The sequence below is a fragment of the Callospermophilus lateralis genome, chromosome 2 (assembly GCF_048772815.1).
Source record: "Callospermophilus lateralis isolate mCalLat2 chromosome 2, mCalLat2.hap1, whole genome shotgun sequence".
Classification (NCBI taxonomy): domain Eukaryota; kingdom Metazoa; phylum Chordata; class Mammalia; order Rodentia; family Sciuridae; genus Callospermophilus; species Callospermophilus lateralis.
Genome location: NC_135306.1, coordinates 163413634 through 163437501, shown reverse-complemented (window position 1 = coordinate 163437501; position 23868 = coordinate 163413634). Strand labels below are relative to the sequence as shown.

The 23868-nt window shown below is 42.5% G+C and overlaps 1 protein-coding gene across 1 annotated transcript in view; it reads right to left on the bottom strand.

Moving 5' to 3' along the window:
- The window catches only part of Spon1 (spondin 1), a 261030-nt gene that overhangs the window by 84312 nt on the left and 152850 nt on the right, over positions 1 to 23868 (bottom strand). Inside the window, exon 6 of the mRNA XM_076844222.2 lies at positions 22198 to 22346. Within this exon, the coding sequence (XP_076700337.1) occupies positions 22198 to 22346 (149 nt within the window). The remainder of the gene's footprint in view (positions 1 to 22197; positions 22347 to 23868) is intronic.

Sequence of the window (23868 nt, the reverse complement as noted above, 5' to 3'; positions counted from 1 at the left end):
TTATTTTGCATGTAGCTCTCTCACAATTAGCATCCTGAAATTTTAAAGAGTGGGAGAATTGACCCTGGGGTAAACATTAAGTATACTATACATGATAGTGAAAGCTTAAATGTATCCATGGACTTTCTCTGGGTTTTTGCCATTTCAGTACAGCCAAGAAAGTCTGTCCTGGGTGTTATTTGGATGAACAGGCTGCTTTCAGAGTTAGTGGTTAACAGGGTTAAAACTGCCCTATCCACTCCACCTCCTTTATGTCAGGTAAAATACTAGACATTTTGACAGTTCTTACAGAAGTCATAATACTTAGCCCAAAATGGTGACCATCAGGTGATGCCAAGAGGAGTCAGTACTACTGTCAGTGTGTTGGGGTGGGTGGATGGGGGAGGGCTAGTTCCTGGAAAACAGCTGTTCTCCAGTCTGAAGGGCTTCAGAACACAGAGCCTCACTATAAATAAGGGGCATCTTCCTAAGAAAAGGAGGCTTTTGGGGTTGGAGGTAACTAAGGCTGTTGTCATAGGGGCAGAGGGAATTGGGGAGCCCTCTTCTTAGGGATAAACCTAAAGGGCAGCAGTCCAAGGGAGCATTTGGTTCCCATCACAGCACAAACAGGAAGAATTGTGGCTCAGGAACCAGGATTCAAGAATATTGTAAGTTTCTGGAGACTTTGCCATTTTTCTGCATGTGTTTTTCTCTTACCATGTATCTCCATAATGATAAGAATAAAGTCTTCAAATCACTAGGAGCTCACAAGGATAACCTCAGAAACAATAAAAGAGGGAATTTAGGATGAATCCAATGACTCTGGCTTGGGGGAGAATTTGGAGGACCAGAGAGGAAGCACTTTGGAGCTGACTGGAACAAGCAGGCAGTGGGCTATAGCAGGACCTACTGCCAACTCCCAAGTTCCATGACAGTGATGCAGTTAGGGTGTGGTAAAATGTGGGTTGTGGATTTGATTTTGCATCTATTATTACTACCTATGAGCCTCTGGGAAAATAATTTCACTCTTCTGAGTCTCAGTTTCCTCAAGTATAAAACAAGGATCATAATAGTTCTACTTTATAGGGTTATGAAGATTCAATGAGATGATTCACGTAGTGTTTAGCAGTCTGGCACTTGATAATACACACAAAGTTCACTGTTAGTATTATTAAATTTCAGCAATCACGGATTGTTGAGTTATTTTCAATCATTCTGCAATCATGCTGATGAATGTGAGCAGAGGTAATTACAGAAGGTGTCTTCAAACAGACATAGATTCAGCCAGAGACTGAGCAAAACAGCTGTATTCACAAGTGGTGCTGTGGAAGCTCCCCTGACTGACCTCACTCAGCCTCCTTGCAGAATGAGCCAACACCACTTGGCATGCCCCATGCTTCAGCCACTCTCCACTATGGCCACACACTGATGCGCTCCCAGGCAAGCTGCCGGTTATTCTTAGACTCTATTTACTTAATCTAGTTAAAATTGTTGAAACTGATGTGGTTTGAGTGAGAAAAGGAAGGTGTTGTTTATGACTGCTTTGAAAGGACTCAGTAAAGTCAAATTGCTGAAAACAGGTTGTATAATTAGGTGAGAATAAGATAACTAAAAGATTGGGAAAAGTTGCAAAAATTGGGAATTCTCTGATTTCTCTGAACTTATCTTTTAAATACCAGATCCACTTTCAAGAAGCCTAAACTGGAAATCAGGAATGATGAATTATTGATGCGACTTATATTTGTGATCGAAAGTACACTCATCTAATTTGAAATAAAATATTTAACATGTATTAATTTTTATAATTCCCAGCTTTAACACATTCTTTTAAGATTAATCAACTACTGCTCCCAATTAAGTTGGAGTAGAGGGAACTGACCAACCTAGACATTCATATACATGAACGGATAGGTATGTGTACATGTATGTACACACACACACTCACACACGCACACACTGGTTAAATATACTAAATATGTAGCTACTATACTTAATTTGATATATTCAGCAAAAGCTTCATTATTTTAACAGAGTTTCTTTTCACAAGCATCACAAAAAACTTCTAATAATGCCTGATTCACATTAATAGCTTAAGAAATTGGAAAAAAAAGCAGTATCAATTTCATGACATCAGGTAAGGATCAGAGTTCTACTAGTTTATTACTATAATTATTTTAACTCCGTAGAGTGTTTTTAAGTCTTAAAAGTCTGACTATTGAAAAACAAAACCCAGATTTCTTAGCATTATCTTGACAGATTGAACAAGTTTGTCATTCCCATGTAGTGGGCATCCATAACTCAGAAGGCAAAGTTTCAAGACAGCTGGTTTGAGTTCAAACTCAGGCACAGGTAGTTTCTTACTTTTAGGATTATGTGGTGAGAAGTTGGACACAGAAGAAGAGTGTTTTGAGTGGTAAAGAGACTTCCCAGAAACATTTAACCCAGAGGAAAACCTGCCAATCAAAGTATCAGAGCATTGTAAGCCCCTTCCCTAAGGCAGAATTTTGCCAAGGTATTCACATTGAAGGAAGTCACATCTGGTGGAATACTGTATTTTCCAATATAAATTAACAACAAAAACAAAAACCAAGAGCTATAACCTCAGGGGAGAACTTTGAACAATTTTAGGCAGAAAGACTGCATTCTCCACACTTAGCATGTTAGAACTGATATCAGAAAGTGGGATTGGTTTGGAGACACAGGTCAGAATGATGTCAGAGAGATACAACCCAAATGCTTAAAGGAGAGATTCTAGTTTTACCTCAAACAATGATGAACTAGCGTGTATGAGACCAACAAGCTGCCAAGAAAGAATAGGAAAAAAATGAATAAAACAAAATAAAACAACTTGGGTTAAAGCACTGGAGAGCACTCAATGTAGCCAGGACTTGGAGGCCAAGATCCTGGAGAGAAGGGAAACACATAGAGGTGAGTCAGATATTCCAAACTGCTTTTCCTCTTTAGGCTTAAAAAAAAATCAGCTACACAAGGCTAAGAGACTGAGAAGCTGAGCATAGTTTTTGGCAGTCTCACATGACTGGGGAGATAAAATGGCTTGATCCAAGACTCTGAAGAGAAGGGAAGAACAGAGAAGTGAGCCCAACAGTTGGGACTGCTTTTCCTTCTGAGGCAGTTTCTAACTTGCAAGATTCATGGAGAAGATGGTTTACAACTCTGAGTTCAAACTAGAAACTAAGACACTGACCAGAGCATTCAGCTTCAGCTCAGATTCTGGGAAGGTGGAAGCTGGAATTGAGAAGCTGGCGTTGGGAGGAGGGCATTGGTAAGCACTTCATATTTCCTGTGAGAAACCCTGAGAAGCTACAACTTTGGAATAAGAGTAAACCAGAAATAAGACAACTTTCACAAAGACTGAATTCCAACTTCAAAACAGCCCAACCCAAGGCTTAATCTTATTTATTGCTAGAAGTAGCAATAAATCTTCTGTGAAAGACTGTCACCTAGGGTCTCTATGATTTTTCACATACATTTAAGGTATATAATAAAAAAAGGATGAACTATATCAGAAAGCTGAACATGGAAAAAAACAGACAAGAGAAACAGACTCACAGATAATGCAGTCATTGTAGTCATCAGACCCAGATTTAAACAAAAACTCTGGTTAATATGTTCATGGAAACAAGAATCAAGATGAAGAACTTTAACAAGAAACTAGAATTTATAAAAATGAAATAAATGAAAATCCTAAAACTGGTAAGTATGATAGCTAGAATTAAGAATGAACAGATAGGTTTAATATCAGTTTAGACAAGCAGAAGAGAGTGTTAGGAAACATCCAGACTAAAGTATTGAGGGAAAACATAATAGAGAATATAGGAAAAAGTATAAGAAACATATGAGAAATGATAAAAAAGTGTAATCTATGTGTAATTGGAGTCCCAGAAGGAGAGTAAATAGAATATTGGGGAAGAACTAATGTTTGAAGAAATAATAGCTAGAATTTTCCCAAACTGAGAAAAGATATCAAGCCAGGGATTTATGAAATGCAATAAATCTGTAAAAGAATAACTGCAAATAAAACCACACATAAGAATATAGTAAAACTGTTGAAAACCAGGGACAGACAAAGTCTTAAAAAGCAGCTATACCAAAAGATATGTTAACATCAAATAAGAGGCAGTAAGATTGACAGATGACTTCTCAACAGAAATTATGGAAACTTAAGACAGAAAATGATATCTTTAAAATACTGAAAAAAATTGTCAACTTCTTAAAAATAGCCTCCAGAAAATGAAAGAAAAAATAAAAACATTTTCAGATGAACAGAAATGGAGAATTCTTTGCTTGCAAATTCTTACTAAAGGAAATGCTAAATGAGTTGGTTAAAAGGAAATGATGCTGAGGGAAAATGGACATGCAAGTAGGAAGGAAGAGCAACAAAAAAGGGTGAATACTCAGCAAGGCCAAATGAATCTTGACTGTGCACAAGAATACTAATAATGTCTTCTAGGGCTGAAATTCATGTCACATTTAATTATTTAGCAACAATAATACTTAAGATGGCAGCAGAGTAGAGAATTAAAGTGTTTTAAGGTCTTTCTTATTGTCCAGGAAGTAAGAGTCCATTAGATGCTAACACATTAGACTCCAATAAGTCAAGGGTGCATGTTGTAAAAGGACACATGTATTAGAATGAAAAACTAAGAAGCTAATGAAGGTTGGAATAATTAAGCTCCAAACCAGGCCATATGCCTGCTCCAAAACAAATAACTGCTATTGTTTTAGGGCCTACATTTGGAGAGGCTGAGGCTTACCTCAGAGTCATTTCTTTGTATATTATATGTACATGATTTATATATTTGGTCATCTTGGAAGGTCACTGATATACATGAGGTACATTTTGAATTATCAGGAAATTCACTTGAGGAAAAAAGCCCTTTCAAAATTGGTGTAGAGGAAAACTTTATCTCAAGAGACCCTACATGTGCATTCAAGAGCACAAATCATAATCTAGATTAACACACCTTTTATATTTGCATTGCGTCTTATAAACAGTCCACAGGGAGGTCATTACATTTTAAAGAATAAAATCATTTTGCTCCCCATAACATGTCCATATTTGTTAGTGCTTTTTCATTCAATATATGTACCTGTGAAATCTTGTGAAATAGTATCTATACCATATTACTGCCAGTGAATTCACACTTAGGAAGTCTAAGGAAATCTCCATTTCCCTATTCTCCACTAAAAAATTTTCATTACAAATCAAAAATGTTTCCAAGATGGAGATTTCTTGGAAAATTGGGAATGGAACCATCATTTGACCCAGCTGTCCCTCTCCTCAGTCTATACCCAAAGGACTTAAAAATAGCATACTACAGGGACACAGCCACATCAATGTTTATAGCAGCACAATTCACAATAGCTAAACTGTGGAACCAACCTAGATGCCTTCAATAGATGAATGGATAAAAAAGTGGCATATATACACAATGGAATATTACTCAGCAATAGAACAATAAAATCATGACATTTTCAGGTAAATGGATGGAGCTGGAGAAGATAATGCTAAATGAAGTTAGCCAATCCCCAAAAGACAAATGCCAAATGTTTTCTCTGATATAAGGGGACTGACTCATAGAGGAGTAGGGAGGGGGAGCATGGGAGGAATAGATGAACTCTAGATAGGGCAGAGGGGTGAGAGGGGAAGAGACGGGGCAGGGGGTGGGCAAGGGCAGTGGAATGTGATGGATATCATTATCCAAAGTACATGTATGAAGACATGAATTGGTGTGAACATACTTTATGTACAACTAGAGGTATGAAAAATTGTGCTCTATATGTGTAACAAGAATTGTAATGCATTCTGCTGTCATAAATAAATAAATAAATAAATAATAAATAAATAAATGAATCAAGAATTGGATGTGTTTCCATGTACTTCAAAAAGAACCACTGTTCCTCCAGTACGACCCCAGAGAGCTGCTTTCAGTTGCTGTAGTTCCCGAGAACAGACTGCCCCTAATGTATATGGATCAATGCTTTTTGGAATAGCATTGCTTGCCAGTTAATAGACTTTTGATTTTCTTTATGCATTGATTAATGAAGTAGTAATCCTGGTTTTGAATTGGAAGACACATTAAGAAGGACTGTCACTGGAGTCTAGTGGGAAATAGGCTGTCATTTGGAGAACTGTCAGTAGCTATGGATACAAAGAAGGTAGAATGGCTGACTTTGCTACAGCAATTCTTCTGCCAGGGGACTGAGGACCAAACCATTCAACACAGTTCAATAGACACTTCTCAACATATACCTGGAGCATATACCTGGAGCCATATGCATCCTGCCCCCATGTCCTGGGAAGGGAAGGGACGAGTCCAGGGCATGCCCTTGCTCAGGTCCTTTCTTTCAGGAACACGTGTATGCAGGGTGGAAGGAGGAAGTGATCCTGAAGGAAATTTTCCCTCCTTTCCAAAATGGTGTGCTGCTTTTTGGGTTTCTGCATCTGGACTCCGGGTCTTGAGCTCTTTCAAGGAAAGGTCTGTGTCTCTGTGTTTTATACTTCACTGCGCCCATGGCTTACCTCTGGGTGTGGCCACTGTAGGTACACAGGAAACCTCTGCGTGAAGGACGTGTGAGTGAATGAGTCCAGTCCTTCTCCCTCTCCTCGCGCTCTTCCAACACTCCCACTAAATTGCGGACCTTGTGGTGAAGGGACAGCCATGTTGCTCACCCCAGGTGGCCTGATGTGCCTTTTCCCTTTGAATCACCTGACAAATTCTTCATCTTTCAAAACTTAGCTTAGGATTGTCTGAGACTATTCATTTCAAGGCAGAATTGGCCAGAACTGATATGTCCTCCTCATTTCCAGATAACCCTTTATAGAACTCTAAAGTGAACCTCAGTTTGTAAAGACTTTGCTTTTCCTTAGCCCTTGAAGTCAGGCCTTATAAGCTTTTGTACCACAGGGTATCAAGGGGACTGGTTCTGTGGGGGGTGGGGGCAGAATCTGAGGAGACAGAATATCTGTGCTATAGTTTGGATCTGCATGGTTCCCTGACATGTTAACAGGGCCTGTGGTCTACTGGAAGGAAGTAGAACCCCCAGACTGTGGGGCCTGGTTAAGATACTGGGGAAATACCCTGGAAAGGTCTATTGGGATTTAGGTCCTTCCTCTCTTTTTGCTTCCAGGCCATCATGAGGTGAGCAGCTTTGTTCCACCAGGCATTCCCTGCCATGATGTTGTGCCTCGCTGTAGGTCCCAAATCAATGGGCCAACTGACCATGGACTGAAACTTCTGAAAGTATGAGCCAAAAACTTTTCTTTCTTATAAGTGATTTATCTAGGGATATTTTGTTACAGTGACAGAAAGATGAACTAACAATCTCTCTATGAGATGGGGTTCTTGTTTTATATTTTTATATTTCTATTTTATGTTTTCCTTTTTATATTTGTATTCTAAAAGTTGATATGTTTACACAGTTAAAGAACAATTGGAACAGTGACTTATGGTTAATTTCTGCAGCTAATTTCATATACTCTGAAGTGTCAGAGATAATCTAATTTCTTTGCTTCTCTGAGACAAGGATTTTAAGTTGTAGCAGGTTCATGGAGAATATCATAATCAGGGGAAGGACAGTATCCCCACACTAGGTTTCTAGCACAAGGTCTCACCCAGAACTTCATATGTAGTATTTGCTGAATGAAGGAGTGCTCAGGTCTCTGGTGCTTTCCTGTTCAGAAACCCTCATGGGCCACTCCCTGGTGGCCTCTGTGTAGTCTCCACTGCCCAGCATTCACGTTCATTCCTGAGATGATTCTAATCTGTCTTTAGAGGCCTAACCTGTAACACTTCATGACTTTTTAATTTTATATTGTGTCCTGTGACTTTCACTCCAGGCAAGCTGTACTCACGGGAGGCTGGCTCTTGTTCAGTGAAGGGCATCTCCTATGGGCTGTAAGAACTGGTTTGCATAGAGAATGCCAGGCTGACCCTGGGGAGAGCGTCAAGTTAACAGTGTTGAGGGACGGCAGGGACCAGGGTCATGTCACACAGGTTCTGATCAGCGGTGGGAAATGAACAATGCATCTGAAGACCAGATCTGAAGACCAGATACAGCAGTGGTGTGGTTTTGGCTCTGGGGATAACTACATTATTCAGGCAAAGGGCATACACTGGCTGCTTTCCTCATAAGATCAGTTAATGAATCCATCCCCAGACATAGAGAAGGTGACAGCAAAACCCTTAGTTCTGATGGAATCCATCAAGAGCAAGATGAGAAAGCAGCTCATTTTTACAGTATTTACTGAGAGTTAAAAAAAAAGTTGAGCTTGATGTTGCTTATGACACCTTTAACTTTCGAAGGAAGGGGTAGACACTCTTCTGATGCTTCTAAAGTGCCCTGAACTTGACTTTCCTAGCTCTAGTTGCATGGTAGTGTATCACCTATTTTTATGTCAATCTCTCCCAAGAGACCATGAACCCCTTAAGTACAAATGATTTCCAAAATATCGTGTTTGACCCATGAATGAGTGAATAGTCTACACCAAGTGAATACATCTTCTTCTTTTTTTTTTAAACCACTAGATTGTAAGTATTCATTGGAATGTGTAACTCTAGACTGCCTTAGAAACACCAAAAACGGTGACAATTAAGTGAGTTTTTCAGTGCACTGGATGAATACATATACCAGGGTGACATTTTCAGGGATGCTTTTGCCTCTTTTCTTTCAGCAGTGAGGGAAGAAAGTACCAAAATGAAAGTCAAGTCAAGTGTTGTTGCACATACATGCACTATAAGTATTTGAACCAGTTGAGAACACATTCCTGTTTCTCCTCCTCCTCCTCCTCCTCCCTCTCCCTCTTCCCTTGCTCCTCTTTCTCTTCCTTCTTTCATTTTCTTTTGGTACTGGGGATTGAACCCAGAGTTGCTTTACCACTGAGCTACACCTCCAGCCCCTCAAATTTAAATTTTGAGACAGGGTCTTGCTAAGTTTATGAGGTTCTCACAAAGTTGCTGAGGCTGGACTTGAACTCTCCATCCTCCTGCTTCAGCCTCTTCAGTCACTGGGATTCAGTTTTATTAAATGCTATTTTTTAAATATGTTTTCAATATCTGATTTGCCTTGTCCCCCCACATCTTACTAACTATTCTTTTCCAGGCATTTTCTGGCTATTCTTGACTGCTTAGTTTTTTATTTTCATAGAATCAGTTGATTAAAATTGAACAAAATATTTTAATATTTTTTGGTGGGAGCACAGTAGACTTATCAATCAAGTTACAGAGTATTTTAGTGGAGGCTTATTTAGTTTATCATCAAAACTTTTCTTGTTTGTTTAAATATTACTCTTGTAAGAAGACAATGTGTAGACATAGTAAGTTTAAACAGTACCAAGAGCATATGGGAAAACCTGAACAAGCCGTTCAGCTCTGACCTGTACTTTGCAGTTTACTCTAGAGACAACGAGTCTATAGAGACAATGCATATAAAATCCCACTAGCATGGACTAATTTCACTCTAGCCCACCTGCCTTTCCAACACACTGGTTATAAGTTAAACACACTGCTATGCTTGTTCCTACCTAGCAACATGCACCGGGGAGCATTCTATAGCAGTACCAACGATCTGCCTTGTTCCTTTTATTTGACTGTAAATGTAGCCAAAAATTTTAATATGTCCCCTATTGATAAAAAAAAAATAGCTTGTTTCTCTGTCTCTGTCTTTAAAACAATCTGGTAAAAAGTATCCTTCTCATGTGCCTTTGTTTGTGAGTATTTGTGAAATATAAATCCCTAGGTGTAGAATCACAATTCTGCAACCTGTACAATCAGAAAAATGAGAAATTATACCCCATTTGATTCAAATGTATGAATTGTCAAGATCATTGTACTGTCATGTGTAGCTAATAAAAAAAATGAAATGTTGAAAAATAAATTTAAAATACATGAAAAAAATCAGGTGTAAAGAAAATGCACATACAACAATGTAAACATCCTGAACTAAAAATGGTTTTGATGGCTACAATTGCTGTTATATGTTTTTTATAACAATAATAAAAATGTAAATGTATAGTTTTGATAAATATTGATGAATTTCCCACTAAATTTTAAGGGAATTTATTTTCTCTGACTTAAATTTGCCTTCTATTTGAGATATTTTGGCTCAGTTACTATAAAAACATTTCTTTTTAGTGAGTTAAATAACCTGTATATTAACCTGAGAATAAACTGTCTCACAGTTTTCTCATTCGGAGATTCTTAGCAAAATTCCCTGGGATGGACGTTTCTGTGTGTAAAACTTTGGAGTTGGAGCTTGGTGCTCCCACATAGATAGGCTCTGCCCCTCTCCCGCCAGGGCAGCCTGTGATGGTTTTATTACACAGAGAGGCATTGCTACATCACTGCGGCTTCTTGTCCTACTGTGATTTAGGTTTGCCTGAAGACTCAACTGAACGCAACCAAGAGGTTTCACATGACCCAAATTATACCTTTCACACACTGTTTTAATTTCTGGATGAAGAGTCTGCAACTGAGAATCTTTATTTAACTCCTTCCCTAGCCCCACCCTGAGCATCGTTTTATTTCTATCAACCACAGGTGCTCAGTTAAAATACAGCCCAAGAGCAAGCCTTGAATAGAAGCAGGGGACAAGGGAGGGGTGTACAATAATGGAAATGTAACCCCAGTCAGGTGCTACACTTAAAAAATATATATATATATATATATATATATATGTATATATATACATATATATATATGTATATATACACACACACACACACTCACATTTATATGTATGTATATATATTTATATGTGTGTATATATACATTTATATGTATATAAATAATGTAAATTTATATGCCATATATATATCTCCAGTTTGATCCAAGTCTTGAAAAATGCTGTGGCTTGAATTTCTCCTCCAAAATCATGTTGAAATTTAATTGCCACCCTGACATTGTGGAGAGGTGGTGCTTTAAGAAGGATTAATGGATTCATGCCATTATTGTGGGAGTGAGTCTTAGGGAAAGGATGAGTCCCTTTCCACTCCCTCTCGGCCTCAGGTGTGCTCACTAGCCCTTCTACCATGCCAGGACACAGTTACAACCCTTCGATTGCGGACATCCCAGCCTCTAGAACTGTGAACTGAATGGACTTCAGTTGTTTAGAAGGTGTCCAGTCTGTGGGCATACTCTTTGTAAGAGCAGAAAGTAAGTCAAGACAAGAAGTACTATAGGTTTTTACTGAGTTTCTGACAAGGCAGCAAAGGGAAATTCACATCACACAATGTTCCTCAGAGTGTCCTGCTAAAAATTCTCTTTTGATGTTTCCTCTTTTAGAAAGCAAATTCACTCAAAGTTTTCTTTGGATCTTTCTTTTTCTCCCTGATTTCCACTCCAAATAGCAGCTGTTCAAGTATGTCTCTTCTCACCCCTTAAAATTTGAAGACTGCCTTAGTCTCCTGCTCCTGCTGCTCCCTGTCCCTTTCCTGTGTTCTGGTTTTATTCTCTAGTAGAGTTTATGTAGCACAGTCTACCTCTTTGTTGGATTGTTGTTCCCACCCAATGAAATGAAAGCATCTTCTTAGAAGGCAACAGGAAAGTGGGATTGTTTGCCATTCCAGTTTATTTTTTCATCCTAGTAGTAAGAGTAATAATGGACTCATACTCCAAGTCAAGCACGGCACGTGTATCATTTCACAACCAACATACGTAGCTCACTGTCTCAGTACCACCATTTTTCAATTAAAGAAGCCAAGGCTCTGAGAGTTGGTGACCTAGTCAATGTGAAAAACTGATGAAGCCACATTAATGTTTATCTTCTTGCTCTGGACTGTTTTCATTTCTAATAATGCATGGTAGCCAGTGGTCTTGACAGTGATTCTGGCCCCTGTGTCCCTTCTCTAATCTCTGCTGCTCCAAATCCTTAGGAGAAGGTCTAATAATGTCCCCCGAACCACTGTCTAGATCCAGCATTTTTTCACCCGATTGGCAGAGCTCTCCATCCTGGGTTTCTGTAGATCTCTCCTCTCTCATTAGGCCCCTCCTTTCTCCAGGCCTGCATCCCACCCTGAGTTCCTGTCCTTAGGTTGAGACTCTGCAACTCAGTCTGATTCTTGAGCATTCACTGCCGCCCTGAAATGTAGTTTATTTTCTACTTTCAGTTCCCCTTTCAGTATAAACTGCCCTGCCCAGAGGCCCTGTGGGCAGTAATGACAGTTGGTTCTTTACACAGGGGTGGCCACTGAGTGGACCCGGAGTAGATGTCCCCTGCAGGAGCACAATGCACAGGTGTGCAGCCATCAACCTGTTTTCCTATATTTCAACTAAGAGCCACCCAAACTGCTCAGTGGGCTGTGGGCAGCCAAGGAGGAGGATCACATGGCCACCAGGTCTGTTGACAAAGGATGGGGGAAGAGATTCACACAGAAGACCATAAAAGACCATGCGGCCTGGGTGGCATGGAAGAGGAGAAGCTTGATGGTGGCTGTCTAAGCTTGAGAGCTTCTAGTTTTAGCTCTCAGAGGAATTTTCTGCACTCTGTTCTGATAGTGCTCGTGAGTTCTGATTTCTCGTGCCACGAAAGTTCTCTTGGATTTGAGTGAGTTGAGTAGGTTCCTGTGACCCACAATCCAGCCCTTTCCTTCCTTAGGCTGGAGTCTTTCCCACATTTCCACCCACGGCCTGGTGTTCTCTGCTATGTGGAAAGCACTCTCACTGTAGTCTGCCCCCAGGCTGGTTCTGGAGGTGGCAGTGACCTAGTTCCTGTGAGCACCCGCCTCAGGCTCTTGCAAGGAAAGGGGAGAGCTCCGACCCAGGATGAGTTGGGAATGGGCTGGAGTTCTACTTCAGCTCCTTTTAAGTTGGAGGTCATGTTCTTCTCCTACAATTGCTTCTGGTCAGCTTTAGAACAGGATACCGTTGGGGCATACTGGGAGGTGATGTCATTGAACAGGGGTAGGAGGGACAGACAGAGCCTGGGGATGTGGAAGGTCAGGAGAAGGACTATGGCCTCATCCTCTCGGACTGAGGAATGCCATGACGAACTTGAAGAATCAGAATCATTATGTTTTCTGGCTCCTGCAGGGACTCTTAGGCTTTCAGACAAAGGCTTCAGTTCACTGAGTTCACTGATGGTGGGAAACAGAGTCAAAGGAACGAAAATATAGTAAAGATAGGTGACATCTAGTGAGCACTTTCTACCGGTCAGGCTCTGCCCCACGCACTTGGTACTGATCAGGTCACTTAATGCTCACAATAACTATGACAAGGTTGGCACTATGACCATCTCCATCTCATAGAAGAGGAAATCAAGGCACAGGGGGTTAAGTAATCAGCTCGAAGTCACACAGTAAATAAGTGAAATTTGAACTCAGGAAACCTTGATTCAGAGCCAATGTTCTTAGTCATTGTACAGCATGACTTCTCAGAAGCCTGGAAGATCATCGGAGCTTCATTATTATAAAAGCTGTGACGAGGCAGCATATCGGGATCCATAGAAAACACCAGAAATCAGTTGATGGTTTTAATTAGAGAAAAATGATTTAAAAGTCTAGAAAATAAAAAACCCAGAAAAATCCAAAAGTTTAGTAGACATATGTTAACTCCAATGTTTCAAAGGAGATGAGAAAAAAAAAAAATTCTCAAACCCTTTTTTGTAGGTCCCAGAACCAAATAAGCTGTTTCAACTTTAAAGAGAAAGAACACCTGCTTGATTATTGATTGTCCTGCCACAGGTGGTGTGATGATGCTGCTGGCTGGCTGAAGTAATCCACCCAAGCAGAGCTTCCTGAGGATGAATCGATCGATGCCTAGCTTAGGGCCCGCCATTATCTGACTTCTTACAGCAAGGGAAGCCTTGGTATTCAGAGAAATGCGGAGGCTAAAGTGGTTTCTCTGGTGCAGTTTTCATAAATGGGTGCTAAGCTCACGTTTTTATTTGCGGCTCACCTGTCAATACATCAATTTAGACACTGATAGGTGCTGGAGATACCAGGTGGGTATCTGAAGACTCGGCAGGGTGAACTCATGCAAAGGAGTCTCCCTCCTGTTGCACACTCCTAGAAAGTCTGGACAAAAATAAAACAAGACAAAGCTCTAAAAACATACAACTGGGTTTAGAAAAATATCCCAAATGCCAGAAAGGGAAAGAAAAGTCTAAGGCAGAGGATCAGGAAGGAGCTGGTCCGTGGAGCACTGCCTGGGCCCTGGACTGGGGTGTGACTTCAGGAACTAGGAGTGGAGGGTTGAAAGCCCATATATGGAAAGAAGGGGTGACTTGAACCTGGGACATGGGAAGGCACGCGGTGCCAAACTGGATATTTTGAAGGACCACCCTGATTATGAACAGGGGACAAGAAGAGCCTCCCTCTGTCACCTGGGACATGGTAAGGAAGCTCGCCCCCTGTCCAGGGCACTTTCACCAAATGGACCCACTGTTTCTCCCAGGTGTGAGTACGTGAGTGCAGAGTCCAGGTGTGTGCCCAGTGTGCAGCGGGTGGCCCCAAACAGCCCACAAAGCTTGGGAGGAACCAGGAGAAGAAATAACAAGGTCACTCTGCGAAGGCGCCATTGTGTGAGCCACAGGGAAAAAAGAAAACCTTCTGAAACCAACCAACATCAAGGGGAAGCACAGAGCAGGTTCAATGAAGGGGAAAGAAGTCCCTCCGACGGGGACGAGAGAAAGGAAGGGACAACTGTGCACGTTACAATTATGGAAGAGACCGTGTGGCCACACTGAGGGATGGACAGCCTGAAGAGAAGCCTGGGGATTTGAAAAGGAGACTCCAGTGAGGACAACCGACAAGGAGCCTGCTTCTGAGGGCCGGAGGTCCCCTGGACACAGGAGGGAACAAGCAGCCACAGGCCTGTCTTGGACAGGGATGGCACATGGAGCTGTGGGGTTCAGAGAGGCACCCGGCCCAGCCTCCCCAGATGACATCCACACCAAGATGCAGATCCCACAGGCAGCCATGAGCCAAAGGACCAGGAGGAAGGGTCTTCCCACCAAAGGGGCAGCAGGTAAGAGAGTCTGGGTGACTCAGAATGGCATAGCCAAGGACTGCCATCGTCCAATTGGGTCCCTGTTTCATCAGCTGATGAGAATATTTCACTAAAGAAATGAAGTTCCCCACTTGGAAATAGTTAGCTGCATGCCTGCCTCTCCCACCTGAGCTGTGACTTTCCTCAGAGTGAATGGTCCTTCATCCAACTGCCCAGGCTTCTTTTGTGCCTCTGTTGCCCTCACCCCCTCTTCTCTTGACACACCGGTCTTTGTTCTTTAAGAACAATAAGCTGTTGTTTCCTGGGTCAGGGCCTTTGCACATGCTGCTGTCACCATCTAATGTGATCCCCCTCACCACAAGGTTATTTTGGGTCCAGCTGAATGGCCACCCTTCAGGGAGATCTTCTCTGACCACCTGACCTAAAACAGGCTCCTCCTCCTCCCCACCCTCTGCATGTTACCATCACTTCTGTTGGTCTCTTTTCACTTACCATAATTTCTAATCAACTAATATTATTTATGTTTATTTCTTTTTTAAAAAAGTTGTTTTCCTCGTCTCCGTCAGAATGTAGGTTCATGAACAGAAGAGTTTTCTTTTTCTTTTTCCTCCCTCCCTCCCATCTTTCATGAAGCCCTAAGAAAATTAGTGAGACCCTGTCTCAAGATAAAAAGTTAAAAATGGCTGGGGATGGGGCTCAGGGGTCACATGCCCCATGGGTTCAATCCCCAGTACCAAAATCAGGATCTTGCTAAGTTACCTAGGCTGGCCCGGACCTCCTGGGCTCCTGCCTCAGCCCCCAGGTCACTGGGATGCACCTAGAGGGCATGCACCACTGCTCCTGGCCGAGTCTTCTCCATCACTGCGGCCTCTTGGCTCCTACAGTACGGTCATCCCATGGAGGAGTTAGTGCATTCAACTAATATTTATAACTCCCTGAATGAAAAAGTTCTACATGCAAGAAACAGTGCTGGGAAGGGCAGCTCTCACAGTCTGAGGAGGGAGAGACTTCCAACCAGGACAGGTAAATGTGAGGTTGGCCGCGACAGAGGAAGTTCAGGGTGCTGCGGGAGCCCCCGGCAAGGGACTGGTTTAACATAAGACTCAGGCAGAAGCAAGTCCTGAGGGATGAATAGGAGTCTGCCAGGGGAAGGGAAGCTTGCTGGGAGTGGCAAATGAATCACTGCTTTGAACTCTGTACCCTTGGACAGTGAGACTGCCCCTCGTGGGAATCTTTCTATGCGAAGGTACCGAAAGACACACCCATTTGCAGGTAGCCACCGCTGTTGGGGCAGATCCCATACTTGGTGTGGAATCTATGGTTTTCATGACTTTGAATTCAGATGCCTGCTACCCTGGGGTGAAAGAAATATGGGGGCGCTCAATAGCCTTGAGGTGCCAGCTTCCAGAGCTGGAGAAGATATCGTAAGCAAGTAGGTGAGCTCCAATTAGCCTGTCCCTGCTTGACTTCGCTTCTTGTTTACCTTGAAGAGGTTTTTCTCACAATAAATCTTTTTGCTATTTTTTTCTTTTGGCCTGTAAAATAAACCAGATGGGCCCTCACTCTTTGTTAGAGATCAGAACCCACTAGGGCTGATTCACCCACCAGTGCCCCACTATATGTGTTAATTGAGTCCTTGTCTTTCTTTCTTATATTTCTTATTTCTACTCCCCTCATCATCCCGAGTTCGGGGAAACTGAGTAAACGTCCTGCAGGTCGTAACATAAACTGGAAGATGTTCCCAGCTGAGAGGACACCCAGATGCAAGAGTAAGGCTTTGGGGGGAGACTGAAAGAGGTTTTGCCTGTACAAAGCTTGGAGCTGTAGCAAGAAATAAGATTGGAGAGAAAGACAAGCCAGATCATGGAGGGTTTTCAAGCTTTAAGAGTTGGGTTTTTATCTTACTGTCAAAGAGGAGCCTTCTCTTTTTCTTTTTCTTTCTTTCTTCTGTCTTAAGCGCTGCACTAAGGATTGCACCCAGGGCCTCATACAGGCTAGGCAAGCACTCTACCCCTGAGCTACACTGCAGCCCTGTTTTAAAATTTTATTTCACACCAGGGTCTCACTAAGTTGCCCAGCTGGCCTCTAATTTGTGCTCCTCCTGCTTTAGCCCCAGTAATCCAGTAGCTGGGATCACAGCCAGCGCCACTGCACCCAAAGCCTTTACTTCTTAATGTGGGGCATGGCATGATTTGTGTTTTATAGAGAAAAGTCTGGACAGCGAGGTTAATGGGAAGAGGACTGGATGCAGGGACACCAGGGAGGCTAGAGCAGCAATTTAGGCAAGATGGGAGAGTACTTAGATGGGGCGGGGGGCTTTGGGGGGGTGAGCCTGGATCAATCTGGGTGAACTCAAAGGAGAAGAATGGAAGGATCTAGGGTGGTGCCTGGGTTTCTAGTGTGCATAACTGGTGGATAGGGCTCTGTCTTGGGCCAGTATCCAGCTGAGGGCAAATACCTGGTGAATATGCCATAAACACATGCCTGTTGAAGTACAGAAGGCCTTAGCGGGAAGAAGGATTTTCATAGCATGAGGATATATCTGCTCACTTCCTCCTTCCCTTCATTTCCTGGGGCTTTGCCTGCCTTGGATTACCCAACCATCTGTGTCCTGCCGGACTAGCCACAGCTCAGTATTTCTTTTTAAAAAAAATGCTTTATTTTTGATTAACATGTATGAGTTGTATATATTGATGGGATTCTGTGTAATATCTTGAAACATGTATACAGTGTGTGCTAATCAAATTCAGCCTCCCTCAGCTCTCCTCCCCTTCTCAACCTCTAGCAATCACTCGTCTACATCCAGGTCTACTTTTTTTGGCTTCCATTTAGGATAGAATACTCAGTATTTGCCTCCTGTGTCTGGTTGCCTTCTCTCTCAGTCCCATCCAGACTCCTGTTTCTGACCCTGTACAAAAATCAACTAAAAATGGAGCCAACCCAGATGCCCATCAGCAGATGAATGGATAGAGAAAATGCGGTACATATTCACCATGGAGTATCATTCAGCCACAAAGAAGTAAGATTTTATGACATTTGCAGGTAAATGGAAGGATCTGGAAACCATCATGCTAAGTGAAATAAGCTAATCCTACCCCAAATCAAAGGTTGAATGTTTTCTCTGAGATGCGTAAACTAACCCACAACAGGCAGAAGGAGATTAGAAGTTCAGTGGAGTAGACAAAGGGGAATGAAGGGAAGGGAGGGAGGTGGAAAAAGGAAAGACAGTGTAATGAATCTGACATAATTTTCCTGTGCATACAAATGAACACACCACAGTGATTCCCACCATCGTGGACATCCATAAGAAATTAATTAAAACAATAACTGTGGGTAAATGGTAGAAAGATCGATAGACGGAAGGGCCCTGCAGGGGGTGGGGACAGGGAAGGGGAAGGAGAGGTACTGGGGACTGAATTAGAATAAGATATATTCCTGCTTGGATAATTGTATCAAAATGGATTCTACTGTCATCTATCTCTAAAAGGAACTAATCAAAATGTGTTAAAAAACGCAATGTAAGACCTGAAACTATGAAACTAGTACAAGATAACACAGAGGAAACACTTTGAGGCTTTGGGATCAGCAATATTTTTTGGGATCTGATCACAAAAGGAAATAAAGTGAAAAAAAATAGACAAATGGGATTACAGCAAACGCAACAGCTTCTGCACTGCTAAGGGAACCATCAAGAGTGTGAGGAGACGACCTACGGAAAAATGGGAGGGAACACCAGCCATTCATCTCGCAATGAATTAGCATCCAGAATACGTAAGAAACTCAAAAGAGCAAATCATCCAATTAAAAAGGAGGCAAATGGTCAGAATAGAAGAAACACAAATGGCCAATAACCCAGCTCAGTATATCCAATTAGCAGGCCCCAGTGGCTATACTGGGAGGCATTACCTCTATTTCCCTAAGAATGGGTGCATGTTCTGCCCCTCCGCCACCCTCTCCAGCCACCCTCTCCAGCCACCAGCACCATTACTGCCAAGAATTGCTATAGTTTTTCATTAATTTTCTTGGCATTTTGCAGTTGTATTAACATTAAGATTTATACTCAATAGTATCATAATTTTCTACTACTAATAGGATTAGTATTTTTATTCATTTGCTTTTGAAAGCCATTAGCATAAAATTTACCTCCAACAATCCCTATTGTGATTTTTAATGCCCTTGAAACTTGCCATGAGTGATAAGTCTATAATAAAAGAAATGCTGGTAAACATATAAATGTCCTTTGTGGGAAAAGAGGGCTTTTTATTTTCATCATAGTTGGACTCCAGTTCTTTGATAGAAACATTGGTAGGCTATAAAGTATTAAGTGCTGAGAACACTGTTAGTTTGTAGATGTTTTCAAACAAGTCCCCCGGTATCTCGAGGACACTTTTATATTCTAGGAGGATTCATATCCGTGCTTCCTTTCATGTTGTTTCTTGCATGACTTAGACAAAAGTACCAGTCATGTGTTTGTTGGGAACAATATTCAGGGCCATGAATTGTACAGAAGTGAAGGGACCTGAAATCACTCTGCCCAGCTGACTTTTCAAGGAGCTGGGAACTTGATGTGCTGCTAGCAGAGGTCCCATCCAGAGGCTGGTGAGAGGAGTTCTTCTGGAGGGCAGCGGAGTGGGCAGGGAAGGTGCGCAGGGAGGGCTGGCTTTGGGGTGTTATGACTTGTGCATTCTCCCTTGGCCCCATGCTTTGAAATTTGCAGCATCACCATCTTGAAATTCTTAAGTTTGAATAAGGAACCCCGTGTCTGCACTGAGCCCCACAAATTATACTTTTCGTATTGTGCATAGGCTTTGGAGATGGACAGACTTGGGCATGGGTTCTGGTATTTTCTGCAATTAAACAGGCCTTGGTTTCCTGATCTGTAGAACAGGGATAATAATATTGACCTGTCAGACTGGATGTAAAGGGAGCTAACAATAGATGTCCAGTACCCTCCACAGTAGTGACAGACACTGGCACATGCTGCTCCTTCCCATGGGTTGTCTTCACAGTTAAACTTACTATTATATGACTTTATGTCAGGGACGGTAGCCAACTGGGATAGGCAGACTCTGCCTGAGTGCTGTACAGGCCAGCCCCAGGCATGCTGGTGAGAATCACCCTAAGCAAAGAACATTCTCCTAAGAGGGAAATCCTAAGGCTAGGTCCCATCCCAGAGTTTCCAACCTTTTTATACTTGTGACATAGGACAGTGTTCATCAGTGCCATGGAATCCTAGGTTTGTATGAATCCTGCATGCTTCTCTTCTCTCCAGAAACTCCCAAGACAGCCAATAGGTGAGACTGACATTATTATGAAGATGCCCTTGACCTTGATCTAATTTATTTGTTAACTCTAGTATTTATTTTTGTTTATTAGTTGCTCATGACAATACAATGATCTTGACATATCATACATTTGATTCAAATGGGGTATGAATTCTCATTTTTCCACATGTACAGGTTGCAGGATCACATTGGTTATACGGCCACGTATATACATAGAGCAATACTAGTGTCTATTGTATTCTGCTGCCCTTCCTATCCCCCCTCCCCTCCGCTCCCCTCCCATTACCCCTCTCTACCCAATCTACTGTGACACATTTCTCTTTTTTTTCTTCCCCCTCACATCATCATACATGTATTTTGTATAACGATGAGCGTCTCCTTCATCTTCCATGCAATTCCCCTTCTCTCTCCCATTCCCTCCTACCTCTCTTCCCTATTTAGTGGTAATCTTCTTCTCATGATCTTCCTTCCTACTCTATTTTGAGTCACCCCCCTTAACTTTAGTATTTCAACTATTATTTGTACCAAATGGTTTTCAATACCTCACATCACAGAGTTGGACAAGTCTATCGGTCACAGTTCCAAGCTTGAGAACCAGGAACGTGGACTCTCCATATCCCAGAAAGAGAGTCTCACCCACGACAGGCCAGACAGACTAGCACCAATATGGAGCCCTTGTGACTCTGCCTGGAGTGGCATCTCTTGTTAGGCACGGCAGCCTGAGTCACAGAACCTCAGAGTAGGTAGATGGCCAAACTTTTGATGAATAGCGTGCAGTCTTAAAACATCTGGTCAAACATTTTTTCCCCCCAAGAAAAAAGACTTAAAATAAAATTAATAAGGAACACATTCCTGGGCATTTTTCAACTTTGGTCCAGAAGGATCTCTTTGGGGATTATAGTGGGAGTCAGAGTGACCTTTGCTACATTCATTTTAGTAAGGTTTGCGGAGAGCTCAGAGTCATGACAGGGGGCTTCCACGGGAAGGTCTCAGCTGTCCCCATGCCCTGGCACCACTAAGGCCTCTGAGCACCTGCATATCTTGTCACATGGGCATCCATGTGTGAGGGGCCTCCTGCATGTTTTTAGGAGACGTCAGACAGGAGCACAGGGTGGGCGATGGCCTCTCAGTAACCATGCTGTGAGATGACCACTCCCAAAGCATGGTTTGCTCCTTCCCTCTTTCCTCCAGAACGCCTGGTGGGCAGTGAGATGGGGCTGCTCCCAGAGCTCTGTCAGGCTGGAGGGGCTTTGGTAGGCAGCAATAGCTGGAGCTAGGCTGTTGTCTCTCCACAGTACACAGTTGTTGACAAACTGCTCGCCTCTTCCAAGAGTCTCACCTCACCCTCTCTCTCTCTCGTGTCAGACACATTGGCTTTTGATGAGGAACAATGGCATTTTCAGCCAAACAAGTTGGCAAGATGGGCCTTTCCTCCCTTAGCTCTTGGTGGGATGATTGGGGGCTAGCTCCTGCAGCAGCTCCAGGGCCCATGTGACAGGGCACACAGAGAAGGCTTCAGCACACTGTGATTATGACCGATGACCAGATAACTTATCAAATACCTCAAGTCACAGTTGCAAAAAGCATGTGCCAATACACCACGGTTTATTTTCAGAAGTGACAATTTGGCTTAGACAGCTTGAGCATCATTCCCATCCCCTAAGGATCATAGTAAAAAAATCGTAAATTACTGCTTTGACTCTCGGGAGGCCAGAGACATGGTATCCCAACAATGGCCACAGCAACAGCATGGAGCACAGGCTGACAAACACAGAATAAAATCAGGAAAAACCCGAGACAATAACATGGGCACTTGTCACCTATCTTCCCCTTAACACAAAACCTGAAACTCATCACATAGGTTTTCTTCTAGCCCATTGTACTGCATTTTCAGGACCTGGATAAGAAACCTAAGGGATGCTTTACTGCATTCCTGGATTTTGGTTAGTCTATGATTCTGTTCCTACCTGTTGTCGAATTTCTTCCTCCATCTTCACGGGAGAGCCCAGCTCTGCAACTTGTTTGACACCTTCGCTGGCGTAGCCTCCATACTCCCACAGCACGTAATTCTTGGAGTGGGATCCACCAATGATCGCAGACCAGTGATTGGCTCGACCTGGGAAAGTCAGTTGGGATGCAGAGATATCAGTGTGGCTGTGCCTGAAACAGGAGACCCTTAAGTGATGGGGAGAAGAGATAACTGAACAGTAAGTCAAGGGTCACAGAGGAGGCACCTATTCTGTGTTAGGTTCACTGCTGTTCAGTGATGTGCACAATCCCTATGAACAAGCAAGTCTGGGGAATGTGCAGACAGGCCAACAGCAGGTGTCCGCACAAGACAGAGAGGTAGCCCAGGGATGCCCTCTGTCTGGGAGGGTGATCAGATTTATAAGGCAGATTGGAGAGGAAAAGCTATTTCTGGCAGACTCAGAAACACTAAATAACATGGTGTGTTTGGAGAGTCATCAGTAATTCAGCATTGCTGTGTCACAAGCTGTCAAGGGGACAGTTAGGAGAAGAAGCCAGGGAGGTAGAAAGGAGCCTGCTCAGGAATGGCCTTGCTCTAAATGCTTCAGGAATTTGGGTGTCATTTGAAAGGATCTGAAAATCACTGAAGGGTTGAGAGCAGGGGAGGGACATGATTGCATTTGAATTTTAGATAAATCATCCAGGCAGCAGCTTGGAGGATGCATTGGAGGGAGCAAAACTGAAGTGGAGAGATGGGGAGGTGAGCAAGAGCAAAAGCTAAGGGGTGTGTGGGGAACAGCCTGCAGCAATTCTCAGGACTGAGTGTGGCAGTCTTCATCTGGCTTTTGCATGCACTGCAGTATGAGGAGCAAGCAGCCCAGCCATATCCAAAGGATAGGACAGACAGGATGTGTGGAAGTGACCAGTCCACAGTGGTCTGGTGATGCTCGTGTGAGGTGGTCATTGTAGCAGGATGGCAGGAGGGAATTAATGCCCACACAAGAGCATGAGGAGACAGAACTTGAGGATTTTATCCAAGTTTGCAAGGAAGAAAGAGCTGATAGTCAACATCAGCACCATATTCGACTTGTTTTTCTATGCAATAAATATGGATGCATCTATATTTATCATTGACTAAGTCACATATAGTTCATCACAGGATTGGCTCAATTCTCAGGCATTCTTTCGTTGGTTTTACAAAGTCTTAAGCTAAAGAAATTTTTGGCACTGAAAGAAAAAATTTGAATTAGGTGAAACAACTGATGTTTTTGTTTTACCACATTGACACCCAGAATGGGCAGATCTCTTTATTTCATCCTGCCCACCCCATCTACAAAAATGATTCTTAACAGGTCTTATTTATAGCTGCCATTGCTATCCCCAGGGATTTCTGCTTCAGAGGCACTGGTGGGACTGCAAATTGGTGCAACCACTCTGGAATGCAATATGGAGATTCTTCAGAAAACTTGAAATGGAACCACCATTAGACTCAGTTATCCCACTCCTTGGTATATACCCAAGGGACTTAAAATCAGCATACTACAGTGATATAGTCACATTAATGTTTTATAACAGCTCAATTCATAATAGCTAAGCTATGAAACCAACATAATTGCCCTTCAACATAGGAGTGGACAAAGAAAACATGGTACATATACACAATAGAATAT